The sequence below is a fragment of the Antechinus flavipes genome, chromosome 1 (assembly GCF_016432865.1).
Source record: "Antechinus flavipes isolate AdamAnt ecotype Samford, QLD, Australia chromosome 1, AdamAnt_v2, whole genome shotgun sequence".
Taxonomy (NCBI): Eukaryota; Metazoa; Chordata; class Mammalia; order Dasyuromorphia; family Dasyuridae; genus Antechinus; species Antechinus flavipes.
In genome coordinates, this window is record NC_067398.1 from 160,774,620 (window position 1) to 160,790,981 (window position 16,362).

At 32.6% G+C, this 16,362-nt stretch overlaps 1 protein-coding gene across 3 annotated transcripts in view; it reads left to right on the forward strand.

Moving 5' to 3' along the window:
* Window positions 1–12,478, forward strand: part of FAM169A (family with sequence similarity 169 member A) — a 79,124-nt gene extending 66,646 nt beyond the window's left edge. For all 3 annotated transcript variants that reach the window (XM_051992182.1, XM_051992192.1, XM_051992174.1), the window contains exons 12-13: window positions 1,498–1,701; window positions 2,969–12,478. In XM_051992182.1, the coding sequence (XP_051848142.1) occupies window positions 1,498–1,701; window positions 2,969–3,514 (750 nt within the window). In that variant the 3' untranslated portion in view covers window positions 3,515–12,478. The remainder of the gene's footprint in view (window positions 1–1,497; window positions 1,702–2,968) is intronic.
* Window positions 12,479–16,362: the final 3,884 nt, after the last annotated feature.

Genomic DNA, 16,362 nt, shown 5'->3' on the forward strand with positions numbered 1-16,362 from the left:
AGTAGCCATCAAACATTTTCATCCTTCATTGGTATCCTTATTTTGGTGGAAGGACATAATTAAACAAAGGATAAATTGCTATAAAAGGAAAGAATCACTTACCAGTTCTCTGGCATGACTTGCCCTCAATATCCTCACCTTTACTTGTCATCTTCAACATCTTCTCATTGTCTCTTCCCTCTTACTTTCTGTTCCCCATTTGCCCTCACTAGTGGAAGATGAGAGGAAGAAAGTGTCAGTCTTACTGCTAACTCTTCCACTTGGGCACTCCATATGGGGGGAATGTTGCAGTTTTTTTTTTTTCCAACTTTCTTTTCCTCTTTACCACATGCTCAAGATTCTATGATTTTGGGAAAAGTTTGTTTTCCTAATTACATTGATTTGTTTTTCACTTTTCCCCATCCTTTTCCTCCTTGTACTTCTCCTTCCATTCCCACCACTCTATTGAAGTGATATTAGACTTCTATTTTACTTAAACTAATGGTCTCTGGTCAACCTTTAATTTTCAAGAGTGGGCTACCCTCTTATCTACTTTGATTACCTTGCACAATATACTTTGTGGTTCTTTTTCCTCTCTATATTCTTCCACCTTTTAAACTGTTACCTTTTTGCTATTCTTGGCTATGGATATTTGCAAAGACTTGGTTTTTGTAAAAATGTTTGTCATCTTCTGGCTTGATCTCGGCTCTATGTGGATAGATTACAAATCTTTGCCTCCACTCCTGACCTGTGTTCCAATCTTGACATAGAACTGGAAGGGACCTTGGAGATCCTCTGGTTTAGAACCAAATAAGCAAATAAGTAAAGTGAGTAGAAGCGCTGGGTCCTGAACTTTATTATGTCTCTTATTTTGAATCAGGCCCCCCTTCCATTTCACCCTTAGCTGCCTCATAGATATTTTATGTCCTAAATTAAACTTCTCATTTTGCCTTAGGTATCCTTGGTTTCCACATTTCTTAACTAGGCTTGACACTTGGCTATATATATATTTTTTTACTTCCTCTCCCACTTTTTCATTATTTGCTAAATTCTATTATAGCTTTTATTTTCAAAAATGTTGTTTGTTTTTGTTCCTATTCTCATTCTGTTCTAGTATTTTATCACTTGGTAGTTGATTTATTGTAATATCCTAATTGGACTTCTAATCTGAAAGCAATGTGCATGATGGACTACTTTTTCTAAAATTTTATCATGTTACTATCTTGCGCCTTGTCATCATCAAGATAAGGTTAAATTTGCCCTGAATCATTTTGAGGTCCCATTTTGGAGCTTAGCTGTATTTCTCTTTGATTTTCTGAAGACCTTAATCTCATTTTAAAAATGGGTTTAAAATTCTACCTAGTTATATCATAAGAACATCTTATGGATTAACTAATATTAGATGTAACAAGAACAGTTTATTTTAAACTGAATTATCAGGATGGTTCTTCCATGTTTTTAGGAAGATAGTCTGTAATTATGTATGCTTTCACTTAAAAAAAATTAATAATGCCACAGGAATCTGAATTAGAACCTCTGAATGGTGAGGTAATGGAAGACCCCATAAAGGCCTCACTAAAACCTGAAGAGGACACTGATCATGATGCTTTGGATGGAAAGTCAAAATGGCCATCTGGTCATTCCAGTGAAGAAATTGGAACTCTCCTTGTTCCACCCATGGTTGAATCTACAAAGACTCCTGAGGATACTGCACCAGATAAGGTAGGGGAAACACATAACTTTGCTTTCCTGATGAGGAAGTGAGGTCATCACCATCATGTGTTTCTGATGCTATTACTCTTGCTTGATTCAGAATTTATAAAGCATCAGTTGGCCAAGAAAATAGATTGGTAGATGTTTCAACATTTTCAGAACCAACAGGAAATAATAGTGATCCCTTTTCAGTTATAATCCTTGTCCATTCTTTCTTCACAAGATCTCTTATGTCTTTCCCCTTCTTCCAATGAAGCAGCCATCATCAGAGATCAGATCCTATCACCTCTTGCCTGGGCTACTATAACAGCCTAATCGATCTCCCTACTTCTGGTCTGAATCTCCTCTCCAATCAGTCCTTTATGCAGCTCCCAGAATAATCTTTCTAAGAATTGGAGCTGATGATGTCACTGTCCTAATCAGAAACCCTCAGTGGCTCTTAGTTTGGCGCTTAAGACTGTCCACAATCTGGCTCCCACTTGCCCTTTTTTCTTCTTTCTTTTTGATGAGTTCTATTAATTCACTTCAGTTCAATTGGCATTTAAAAGGTTAGGTGTGCTAGAAAACCCAAAAGATCGAAGTTAAAAAATCTTTAAGAAACCTACAAATTCTACTGGCATGTGAGCATCTTTTTTTTAAAGTCAGTATGTATAAGAAAATGGATTGAACTTTAAATCAGTTTCAGTCAACATTTTGCAAAGAGATAGAAATAGACATTTGTCATTCAGTACAACTTGCTGTCTTATATTTGGCATTTGTTACTGATCCTTGTGCATAGTAGTATGTACAATTTTATACATACTTCTGCTTATCGATTTTTTTTTCCTGCTGCAGTTGTTCTTTCTGCCATGTGGTTGTTAAGTTTTATTTTGCTAAACAAATCTTTACTTTGTAGGAAATACAAAGATAAACTTAAACTTGAGTCTACCTACAGATTCCTATGAATTCTTTAGATAATTTAGATTCTATTTAGAACTCAGATTCTAATTTGTTTTTGTGGTCATAACATTTCTTTATGAAACTTACCTTTACAGAACCTTATTATTTCTTCATGGTCCTTCCCTTATATTTACATAGTTACCCTCTGAGCCACAAGTTTTTGAGAAAATTGGGATGGTGGTCAGTTTGAAGTTTAGGAAATGAGGGGTTTGGGGAGAATTGCTGGAATCTAGCTCTCTCTTTGAGAGTCACTAGGGTCTAAGAGTCAAAGTTCTTTAAGTTGAATTAATTTATCCACTTATTTAATGACTAATTTTGGTTTTGTTTTGTTTTTTAGGTCACAGATGTGATTGATTCCAAAATGGAGAAGGACAAAAGCTCACATGATGAAAAAGAAAGCTCCGAGGAAAAATCTCTCCCAACTTCACGAAAGAAACCCCTTTTGGAAGGTTCTGATAGTGTTGCCATGACCCCAAAGGAAGAAACATCAGATAATGGTCTTTCAAACTCTGTGGTAGGTGAAGCATCAGAAGAATCTGTTTCTGAAAATGTGTCACCCAAAACAACTTCCTCATTGGAAGATCAGGGGGAAGAAATGGTCCCTGATTCCCAGGAAAACCCAACGACAACAACCCCTCCTCAGAGTTCTCCAGTAGTGGTTGGACTTGAAGATGTTCAAAATATAGGACAAAAGAATCAGTCAGAAGACCAGTCTGAAGCATCTTCAGAGCCTCAGGATCATTTCACCCAGTCAACTGAGAAGGCTGCGGACAGCAGTTCAGAGGAGGTAGAAATTGAAGTACCAGTAATAGACAGGAGAAATTTAAGAAGAAAGGCCAAAGGGTACAAAGGACCCGCTAAGAAAAAAGCCAAGTTAGCTTGAGTGGAGGAAGAAATATCAGTCATAAAAATCCTCTTTGTAAAAAATTGGTATAGTTTTCTTATAATATGGCAGTTAACAAAAACCACATGGTATAGAAGATAAACATTTGTTGTTCCAAAATTTCAAGTTGGAATTATTTATGATGCATTCCCTCTTGTAGGAATCAAGATTAACCATTCTTCTTAATTTTTTGTAGACATTTTCTGCACTATAATTTTTTTTAAACCCACCACCTTCCTATTTTGGATCATCAAATCAGTGTAATTTCATCTTAAAAAAAAAAAAGATGATTTCATCTTTAGCAGGTGGAGATAGCCATTACTTTTTTAAAAACCTATATCATAAATACAAAGGCTGCTGTGAAAATAGCAGACTTTCCACTGCTTACCACAGAAATCATCTTTTGTACTTTTTATACTAAGACGTTTTCATACAAAATAAAAATGTTTCACAGTCTTACTCTTCAAAAGCAAAATTCATTTCAAGCAGTTTTTAAAAGATAGGAATGCATAAAATGGCAACAACTAATTAAAATATCACTAAAATAGAATTTAAAAAATAATCATCTTTAAGTGGCTGATAGCATGACCATAAAACTATATGAAGTCAAAGGTATATAAATCATATTTCTTTGGCTTCTAATTCTAATCACAGAAATTTATTCTTGCATCCATTTGCATATGTGTTGGTGTATAGTCACACACACACACACGCACACACACACACACACACACAATTCTTGAGTCAATCTTCTATGTTATGATCTGATATTCCCAGTGATGGGAGCATTAGTCCTTTGTGTTGGGTAAACAAATTATACTTAAATACAAATTATATTAAATTTGTTATTTTGCTATAAATTATTTTATTGTGGTCCCTAACACTTGAATTGATGAAATGCTATAAGAGCCTTAAAAGAGTTTGTTTCCACCCTAATCATGTACTATGTTAAAATTATTAATTGTATACTTCGTTTCAAGACCTTAACTTTGGTTTCACTAGAGTTATCTTACTTGTGTCAGATGGAGATAATGTCCCAAGTGTTGGGATTAAACACTATCTTTGAGTCTAGTTGTCAGCTTAGTTTGTAGCATAATTTTTCTTGCTCCATTATTAAATCACATAAATTCAGGAGAATGAAATCCTTTTGCTGTTATGAGGTCCCTTGCTCTGGCTATGGAACGCTAGTTAAATTTTTTTTTTCCCCATGGTTCTCAAATCACCTCTCTAATCCTTTGGTATGAATTTCCCTCTAAAGGAAAATTTCCTTCTTCTGGCATATAGCCAGAAAGGGTTTTGTCTTTGTCCCTCTATGATTTTTGTTCATCTGCCCCATGTCTTATAGTTATAGAATGGGGCTGACCTTAGTATGAATGGGGTTGCAGTATGTATCGTTGATGCCAGAATTATGCACTATGCTGGAAGCTTCAGACTTCACTCTTGCCCTGCTTAATGTTCCATTCTCCTGGTTAAAAGCTTGTAAGGCAGATGATGATGTGACTAATATAGTCACTAGTCACCTCTTATTGCTCATTTCATTTTAGGGAGTGCAGAATGTTTCCCACCCCTTAATTGGAACTTAGTTATTATAGCCTTTTCTATTAGAAGTGAAAATAATCTTAAATATCAAATCTCATGTTAATTACTCTTTGACAATATCAGTGATGTTTTGAATTATGCACATGTAGTGTAGACAGCACTAGATACATTAGAACAGGAACCTTTTGTTTGGTGAATGTGAGAAGTCATTTGGCCCATCTGGGGTTTAGGTTATGTTTTAATTTTGTATCATTAGAAGATGTATTGAAGTTTGGTTGGAAAGCTTTCTTCAATTTATATTTAGATAATGTTGATTAAACTCAATGACTTTTTACCATTTGAGGATTCATATTTTGGAAAGAGAATCTAAAAATTGCAGAGAGAGAGATATTCAAAGCAAGCAAACTATTGAACTGTTTATTACCTTTTTGGATTTTGAACACTCTCTGCCCTTTTCCTTGTTCACTATTTTTTGAACAGAGATGAGCCAAATTTTTGGCTTTATCTGTTTAATGGTTATTAATAAAATATCTTGAATGATTAAGACTTATAATGGTGTATCAATGCAAGATAAATAGCATCCATACCATGATTATGTGGCAATCAAAAAGGTTTGAGAGATGTAGTTTTTGGGTAGATATTTTTATTAATAAAAAGATGGTCATTTTGTTAAATTAAAGACTGTCATGGTGGTAGAACTGCCTCCTTTGATTTAAAAAGGGGGTGAGGGATTCGATTTCCCCAAATCATTAGTTATTAATAATCATTACTCATTTCTCCATTTGATTCAATTGAGTGCGTCAGCCTCCTCAATGAATCACTAATTGTTACAACAAACACTTCATCAAGAGTTTCTAAATATGGGACTTAAGACGAAAGACAAATCAAGATGGACAGGTACTTGCCAAAATGAAAGGGGGCACTTCTCTCTCTTATGTAGACTTTAGAGATAACTGCATAAAGGGAAAGAGTACAATAATTAAGCCAAAATCCCTATGGTTCTTTGGAAATATCTCTGGTTTGGGTATGCTCTCGGAGCAGTTCTCACCTGGTTCAGTTCACTTGTAGAGATGTTCTTCTCTGTCTACAAAATTGATTTTAGTATGATTTTAAATTTACTTTGCCATTAACCAGTTCAAATAATAAAAATGAGCTCAAACCTTAAATTCTATTATTAGCAAATCAAATTTGGAAGCTTTTAGACTAGGGAATTTACAATTTTAGGGTGACCAATTGCTATCTTAACATATATAGGAAATTCAGATACAAACAGAAAATTAGAGCCTAGTTTTTATACTTGGAATTATTCATTCCTTCATTAGAAGGATAAGATTCCACTAAGAAATTAATAATACTTGGTCTTTAATTCAAGAGTAAATCATTTAAGATTCCAAATTAACAAATGACTTCAGGATGGTACATATATAAATACATTGAGTGATTAATTTCAAAACAATACATATTAAATAAGTTGCTATAAATTACTCTCCTCAATGGAAATTGATTGGACCAAAATCGTTTCCTTCAAACAAAACTGAAGATAGTTCTCATCTAGCTTTAATAATTAATAGAATATGGCTTGACCCCATAAATTGCTGAGTCAATGCCCAATCATTCTTACATATTTTGAAACATTTAAGGAGATATGTACATGCATACATACACATACACATGTGTTACTAGTAACAGATGTGATGAGGTCAAATACTCATCTACTTTAATTGTTTAGCATATAGAAAGGACTAAAATTCTAAGCTCAAAAATACACTTGTATCTTACTATAGTATCTTCTCAGTATTAGCCTATAACATATAGATTTACTCTTGTGTTCACACTGATCATCTGACACAAATGTAGAAATTTGCCATAAAACAATCGGGACATAAGGAAAAATTCTTCCCTAACTTCTTATCAGCTCCAGGCAAAAATTATATAAATAGCCAAATGCATTGATCCAGGCTTAAAGTCAGATAGGTGGACTATTTTCCATTCAAAAGGAAATGTCATTTTGGGGTAAATTGAATCAAAATCATCCTACTTCACCCCATGCCAAGAGTTATTCTATAGCTTTTCCCATGAGAACTCCACCTGTCTGATTTCATAGATATAAACCCCAAAGGGTTGCTGGCATCATAAATTCCTTGACTCAGTAGTATTCCTTTATGGTCATACCTGGACTAAGACTCAGAATATCAGGTCCAATACCATAAATTCCAGTAATCATGATATAGATGGGTTCAGCTCTCAAGTATCACATATTTTAGATAACAGTATTATCTTTCATTGATATCAGCAAGAGATTTATCATGAAAAATCTTAACTTATCTTGATAAAACTAATACGTATGGTAAGTGTTTTTTTCATCCATAAGTTCAACAATTTACAAATGATTTCGTTTTGAGATGCTTAATAACAAATGACTTAAGATAGAATATATTATATAATCTTAAATGGTACACAGGGAACAGATTATATGAAAAGTTGTCTACAGTAAAATAGCTTTATTAACCATGTTCAAATGGACACACTCCTCAGATTCCCTTTAAAAATGGGAACATCTTTAAGGTGACTCTTAAGTAGTTTGTATGAATTTTTATACTTGTTCTAATCTCAGATTAAATAACATTAATAAAAATGAGATTTCCTATTAAAGTGAACAAGATAGCTCATAAATTAGAACTATTCACTAACATTACTTACTGACTGTACTGAAATCCTATTTAAATATAAACAAAAGAGGTTCCTGATTTTAACCTTACAAGTTAATTTGTCTGCTTCACAAACTTTACCTTTGTCTAATTATATCATTCTGAAAGAATGAGGTACTTCAGGAACTGAATATTATACATATGACAAGTTCAGGCACTAATCTCTTCCTTAGGTTATTGAAATGACAACAAATTCATATCAAAACAGCAAGATCTTTCCCACTTAAAGCTTATTTCAGTAATTCAGATACTGTAGTATTAATCTAATTAATAGATTCAGTATTGCAATAGCAAACTTCTACTGTCTACCCTGATACTAGAAATTTGCTATGAAAGTTGCAAGCAAGAACATGATTATGACAGCATCAAAATTGGTCCTCAACACCATTACCGTAAGTAACCTGGCATATGGGAACAAGTTATTGCAATAAATTTATTTGTAAAATAAAATTCAGTCTGCCTTCTAAAAATTAAAGTTGCTTTTTTTTTTTTACTTCATTTACTTTTAACATTTCTTCCTAAAAATACTTGTTTCTTAAAAACAGCTTAAAATTTATCCTGATGTTAGAAGGATAGTAACTAGACTTTCAGAAAGCAAATTAGTTGGAAACTTCTAAACTAACACCTGTTATTCAACCTTAAAACAAAAATAAATAGTTAAAATTAGAAATTATCAAAATTAAGTTGGTTTTAAAAGGTTTTTAAAGGTTTAAAAACAAAATAAATTTCTAATCATAAATTCCTATGTAGCACTCATCCATTTTCCCCCCAGTCAAAAAATCTTTGCAATGGAAAAGATGCAGTTTTTATAAACAAAGAACAAAAACAAAAACAAAAACAAAACCTCATCAGTGTTATCACAATAACAAAGCTTTACCAGACCTTTTAAAAAAATTTGCTTAATATCCTTTTCTTTATGTGTTGTTCTAAGGAATAAATTCAACCTATTCTCATATAAAGTATTCATTTAGATTCTTCTCCTGTCTCTCTCTCCCATAGATACTCATCACACAATTATCCTGAAAAAGATTTATTGCCCACAAATTTATATATTTCCTCCTTTCTTTTGAAGACATATACTGCAGATTACCAGCTCTTTGCAGTTTGATTTCACACCTGTAATCAAAGTACTCTGAACTGAAATATCCTAAAATTCTAAGTTAAATTGCTGCTTTTGGCAAGAGACCTAAGGAATTTTATTTAATGGAGGCAAGGTGTAGGCAGTTTCTCCAGACCAGAAACTTTTGAATAACTTTTCATAAAAGGAGATAATTAAATAATTGAACAGTACCAAGAAACATTTAAGGTTTTTATATAATAATCACAAATTGTAATAGCATTTCTATGTGTTTTTTTCTTTTTACCATATTTATAAAGGTAGGTGGACATGATGATCATCTAACTTTACTCTTTAGTGATTACAGCTTGATTTCGAAAAACTTTTTCCTTTGTAATATCCAGTTCTTAAGTCAAATCACTGCACTAGGACTAGATCCTGAAATCTTAAAATACTGTTAATTCAGTTACTAATCTTATTACTGACTTTTTTTTTCTTTTTACACACTTATATCAATCTTTTTACAGTTAAATCCATAACCCAAAAGAATTAAAAACTTCACATTTCTAACAATATTTCTAATATAACAAATAATCATTAATGGTAGGCACTTTGAACACATTACAGATCACTTTAACTGGGATAGCTTACTAACTTTCAGGTCCATATAGTATAATCATAACGATGCATATTTGGATCTACTTTCCAAACAATATTATAAAGAATCTTAATTTATAATTTCAATGATTTAATATTTTATATAAGGGCTATTTATTTCAAGCATTTCATATTATGGGATTCACTATTTCCAGCTAATTTACTACCAAAGATTTTAAACAGTATGTGCGATTTTAATTGTAACAAATTCTTTCACACTCAAGAACTGAGTTGTTCCTTAGATGGTCCCTGAACCCTGGAGTATTTGAAACTGGTGTGGAACAAGAGGGGCTTGGAACATGTGATATCCTCCATTTTGAGTGCCAAGCTTGTTGACTTTCTACTTAACAGAAACATTTCTTCAAATTAGAAATCAACTCGCCCTCCTTTCTTTCCTGCTGCTCCTCATTTTTAGGAATTTGGAAAGTTAACAATTTACAAATCAGAAAAGCAGTATTTCTTGCACACCTTTCAATAACATTATAAAAACAGCTTTACAGTGTTAATATGTATTTTAAATAAATTGCTGAGATCCTAAAATAATTGCATTTAAGGCTATGATAGAAAAACTTCTGATCAAAGTGTCTTAAAAGACAAAAAAACTTAGTTCTGCAGTTTTAAACAAATTGGCCTGACATTCAGACTTAAAGACAGTCTCCTGGATTTAATATAAACATAAACATAATCTACAAACTTTAGCTTTGAGATCCAATCAAATCTGAATTGATTCAATTTTACAATAACAAAAAAAAAATTCCCTTTTGCCAAGTGACTAAGAAACTTAGTTTTCCCTCACCAGCCCTTCAAACAGCTTATTCTAGATTTTAATTAGGTGCTAAATCCAAGAAAGGAAAAAAAAATAACCTTATTGTTTTTACAGAGAAAGAGAGACCCTGCAAAATGATAAACTCCTGAGTCTTAACCTGCTTTTTCAGTTACCTCTATCTAGCAAATACATGCCAAGCAAAGACAAAACAGAAAAAAGCATAAAGCAATCAAAGTTGAGATAAAAACTAGTTTGGGAAAGGTTTTTATGCTGCTTTTTTACTTGCTTCCTGTTTCTATTCAGAGCAAGTAGATTTTTTTTTTCAGTGCCACCCCATACTCAATCCTATATTTAGCTTAATTTCTTCTTAAAATTCCTTCTGACATACTTCCGCCTGAACCTTAAGGAGGCTTCTCTCCAAACCCTTTTGGGAAGAATTTTAATTTGCTCCCCAAGATTCATAGTTTACCAGAGTTGGTACTCTTCATAGCTTGCCTGTTTCATTCCACCCTCTTAAGGCTCTCACAATGAAATTTGCAAAAAAATTTTGGGTCATGCTTGTTTATTAACTCCCTAATAAGAGGACTTAATGGCCAAGTTTTTAATCCCAAAGTGAACCCCAGAATTTCTCAGGTGGGTCCCCATGTCTATGCTGAATATCTCTAGGCATCCCCAAAAGTCATCTTAAAAACAGGATTTCTTTTTTTAAGCTTTCTTCTTTGAGTCAAGGATTTCAGTTAGCGAGCTCTGTCCCTGTAAACTTGTTTGAGAGGACCCTATGGTGGTGAGAGTGAAAATTAGAGAGTTGCAGTATTAAAAACATAGACACAAAACATATAAATTTAATCAGATACAATTTAATTATTGATAAAAAGAAATGTTATATCACAGCTAGAGTCCTAACAAAGAACTCTCCTTGTGGAGAACTTTCCATGGGCCCAAGATAGAGTAATTTTTGGTTAAGAAACTAGAGTGCAAAGCTTTGATCCTTTGTGGTTGCCATAATTGGGGTAATTAAAAGGTTTTAGAAACAGTTTCTGGATAATGTAATCATTTTATTAATAAGGCTAGCATGTTTATTAATAAAAGGATTGTCATTTGACAGTCTCTCTTAGACCAAAGACCATCATGGTGGTGGGTTCACACACACACACACACACACATATATATATATATATACCCTTCAAAGAGTAGATGTTCCCCTAGTTGGGAATTAACCCTGTTTGGATAATAATGAAAGAATGAATATAGTAAAGAAGGGCTGGGCATAACCTTTGTTTAAGTCATTTATTTCTTAAATTAACCCCAGCCTTGGGCAATCTAGTCAAAGAATTTATGCCCCATCCAAGCCTGAGAAAACAAAATAGCTATCCGTAAATTTGGATGGGATCAGAAGAAGAAAGTCCAATCTCATTATTAGTAATGTCCTTCTAGAGATTGAACTTTTAAAATCAGGGACTTTAGAAAAAAGGAGGGCATTATGGGTTTTCTCAGCTCATTGGTCATTCATAATAATTTATCTCATATTTTATTAGAAATGTTGGTACTTTCACAATGAATGATACTTATTTAAGATCTGTTAATAGGTTAAATTTTTAATCCATGATTTCCTTTTCATTTTTAAGTAAATTTAAGAATGTGATTTTGATTTTATAGCTCAGTCATTTAAATTTTTAGATATTTTATACTTTATTCTTATATTTCTTAGTGAATCACACATTGTTCTTAAAGTATTTTGATTTGCTTACAAGTGTGTGGTGGTCCTTTCGGGATTCTGTCTTTGTTCTGTGTTCATTGTGCACATAGTTATTAAGTTTACAAACCTGGAAATTGGAAAGCTGCATTAATTTGAATTGTTTTTTTCAGTGTATATTTTGTATATGATCACTGATGATTAGAAATGTAAATCTATTCACAATTATTTTTATCTCTTGTATACTCAAGTGAATTGTAAGCATTTCTTTAGGGGAAAAAAAGCAAACCCTTTTTATTCAGCCCAGCCGAGGAGCTTTTGTTATGGTTTACATACTACTAATCATTTAAAATGCTACTTTTTATGTGGGGGGTGGGGGGAGAAGTAATTGTGTTGCAGGTAAAACCAGAAAGGTTGGTCAACTTTAGTAATTTTTATGGACAATGACTTTAAATGGGTACAGAATTTGATTGCTTTTTAAACTCTTTCTGACAATGCTTACCTTTATTACCTTAGACTTTATTAAAGAATTTTGTGAACTTAATTGGATACTTTAAGGTTTCTTATAAGGGAATACACAAAATTTTGCAGTTATGGAAAATGGAATCATAATATGAATCTCAATCCAAATAATGTCATATGTATTTTCTGTTGAATGTTTCTTCATGCCCTACTACTCCTTTATTAGTTGGTTTTCTTTAAAATATTCGAATTTTTGTGTGTGTGTGTCAAGAAGGGGCTTCAGGTTTGTATTTAAATATGTGTATACATACTTGAAAATGTTATAAATTCAAAAGCTAGTAGAAAATACTTATATCAAAAAAATTTTTTAAATGATGAAAATGCTAGTTATTTCAGAATACATATATATATACATATATATGTATATATGTATATATATATATACACACACACACACAGAGAAAAAGAATTTCATATTTACAGCCTTTCTTGCCATCATTAATGAAGATAGAGACTATTTTGGTTTTTAAAAAAATATACATAGTTTGATCTAAACATTAAAATTTTAAATTCTAAGACACTTCACTCTAACATTCTCAATGTTTCATGCAATACAAAGAATTATACTGTGGTAAAGATCAAACATCCTGATGTTTAATGGAGTTCTATATTTTATATAAACCCAAGGCTATAGGAGTACTACCTGAAATGCTTTTTATGTGTTTAGAAGAAAATGTGTGTGAAAGTTGCCACTTACATAGATTGAGAATTTATTCTCTTTGGATTTGGAATCATGTTTGAGTATTGCATAGGATTTATTTTGTCTCCTTTCTGTATTTTGCTTTACTAATTGGAGTTAAGAAATCTTGAGGTTTGGTCATAGCAGCAGTCAAATTGGAATAATACTCAATGTAAATAATTTCATCAGCATGATTCAACAGTGCAATAGTATTTTAGAAATTTAAAAGTATTCAGCATTATATTTGTCTTCCTTTTTTGATTAGGAGCAGAACAATATTTAACAAGTGCAATAGCCTCAGTTATGGATGAGACGACAGTTAAACATTTTGTACTTTGTTCTAATATTGGGAGTGGGGGGAGGGTCGGAACCATTTGCTGCTGTACCTATTGCCTTCTTAAAGGCTTTTTTTGCACCTTAGAAAATATTTAAAGAGGGGAAATGTTATACACATTAATTTGCTTTCTTTGATATCTATGGTCCTTAAAGGTCAACCTCAGTTCTCAAGAAGCCAATCTTGAAATATTCTTTTATCTTTAAACACAAAAGGATCATGACTGAACACAGCCTCTATGCAGCAGCAACATGTGTTTCATACAGTAGTTCATTTAATTAGATTTGCACATTACTTATCACGACAAAAGTACCTGTTAAGATCCCCTTGTAAGCAATAAAGATTAGTCCAAGTTTCAGCTTCTGTGCTTTATTGTAAAATAAGTGATTTTGTCATATTGGATCTTCATTTACAGATAACTTTTTCATGAGCTTCTTTAGGTTTTTTATAAACTTGTTGGTACCATCTTTATAATTCTTATTGAAAATATGTTACTATTCTCAATGATTACATCTTGTTAACGAATATTTAAGTTCCTTTACCTTCAAAGTACTTTTTTCTTTTGTGTTTTTTTTGTTTTTGTTTTAGTGTTTGAAATATTAATTAAATCTATATTTTGTAATTGTTTTCTGGTTTGTTTTGAGATTCTCTTCATTTGGTAGTTTTCTTGGCTGGACTTATTGTGAAAAGTGATTTTATTAACTTTTTTCAGCTCTTAATGATAACATCCTTATATAATTGTGCTGCAGATTTAAAAAAAAAAAATAAGGTAGGGGCAGCCCAGTGGTGCAGTGGATAGAGCACTAAGACACTTCACTCTAACACTCTCAATGTTTCATGCAATACAAAGAATTATACTGTGGTAAAGATCAAACATCCTGATGTTTAATGGAGTTCTATATTTTATAAAAACCCAAGGCTATAGGAGTACTACCTGAAATGCTTTTTATGTGTTTAGAAGAAAATGTGTGTGAAACCGAGTTCAGATTTGGCCTCAGACACTTAATATGTCCTATCTGTGTGAGTCTGGGCAAGTCACTTAACCCCAATTGCCTCAGCTTTAAAAAAAAAAAAAAAAAAAAAAAAAAGTGAATGTAAACTTAGGTTGTAGCTTAACTCCACATTAATTAGGGCAGTATTTGAGAGAAAGTGTTTTTGACTTGATTACCCAATTATCAAAAAACAAAATAACAAAAGACTTTTACCTGAATTATCTGGGAAGATGCTTTCCCAGATTCAGAGATCATGAATTGTGATTTTAATGAGATTTGTTTAAATATTAATTTAGAGGTAGTCTTTGATGGTAAGGAACAATTTAGCCCATAAAGCATAAGTCAAACTTCATTAAAAGGAACTTCATCTGGGGTCAGGATGGGATCCAAAGGCTTATTTTTGTCTGGATCTGACTGTATGATTGTATTCTTTGAAATGATTTCATCTGTAAAACGAAAGTGATACTTCCAAAGGTTGTGATGAGTATTAAATGAGATATTTGCATAATGCTTTGGAAAGCAAAATACCTGCCTTCAGGTAGGTAGTTGACTGGCTGTGTTAAGTAGGGTGGTACTTGTCAAGAAACTTAATAGGAGTGAGTGTGTGTGTGTGTATAAAAAGTAACTAAAAATAGAAGGCATTGAGGGCTATTAATTGGACTTTGGAAGAGGAAGACCAGACTGTTGATATGTAAGAAGGCATTTTCATGTTGGAATTGAGACTTGAGGTAGGCTTTGGAAAGTGGGCAAAGAAGGATATTTTAGGGGTGCAGGCAGATTGGTACTGGGCTAGGATGGGTAAAGTTGCTAAGAAGGTAATAAGGGAACTTTTCTAAAAGAATATAACTAGTTTACTTGAAATGGAAAGCTTTTATTTGGAGGAGGCACTGAGGTGAGCTAAATAGAATCCAAATAGAGTCTGGTAGAGCCTGAGTTCCAGGTGAGAAGCTCTGGCCTTCTGAGTAAGACAGCCACAGAAATATTTATCTTGTTAAATATTTCCCAATTGTATTTTAATATGGTTCAAGGCTTTACTTTGGAGTTTTGTGAGAGCTTTCTCCAGTGGATTGCAAATTTGACACCTCTGCACTGGTTTCTTATAGCTTTCTCCCCTCTCAACATTTGTTATTCTCTTATCTTTGCCAGTCTCAAAGGTACGCGGTAGAATCACAAAGTTGCTTTACTTATCATTTCTCTAATTATTACTCATTTAAGAGTATTTTTATGATTTTCATATGTATTTTCAGCATACTTTTGGTGTACAAAGATAATTTCAATGACTTTCATTTTTTTCTGATCTCTGTGGTTTCCATAGATGGATTATTTTAGATAACTCCCCAATTATATGTACAGACTTATTTTTCTTCTAACTTCAGTCCTACATTAACAACTGACTCAAATAGCCCATAAGCATTTCAAACCAAATTTGTTTAAAACAAGAATAGTTCTATCTTTCCTCCTATACCTACCCCTCCTCCAAATGTGTAAATTATTTTGAAAAGCCTGTCATCTTCCTCCTTATTGAAGTTCACAACTTCACAGTAATCTTTACAGTTATCCCTTACACAATCTAGAAAACCATGTAAAATTTTTTAACTCTCCCTGTATACCAGAGAACTTTGAATTTTTTCATTTTCTTTCATGGGGTGTTTATAAGTACCTTATTGTAACATTTGGGTTAAGTATTTTATTATAGGCACATTTAATGAATTTATGACTTTTTCTGGGTCATCCGCTGGCCTTCATGTGTTATCTATGGCCTTTACAAAATTTATCCAAAATTTTTTGTTAACCCAAGATATATCAAAACCACAATGGAAAAGGCTCAACATGGAAGGAGTAACTATCACTTGCTCTAACAAATCCTACCCCTCACCTCATATTAAATGAGTTACTAAATT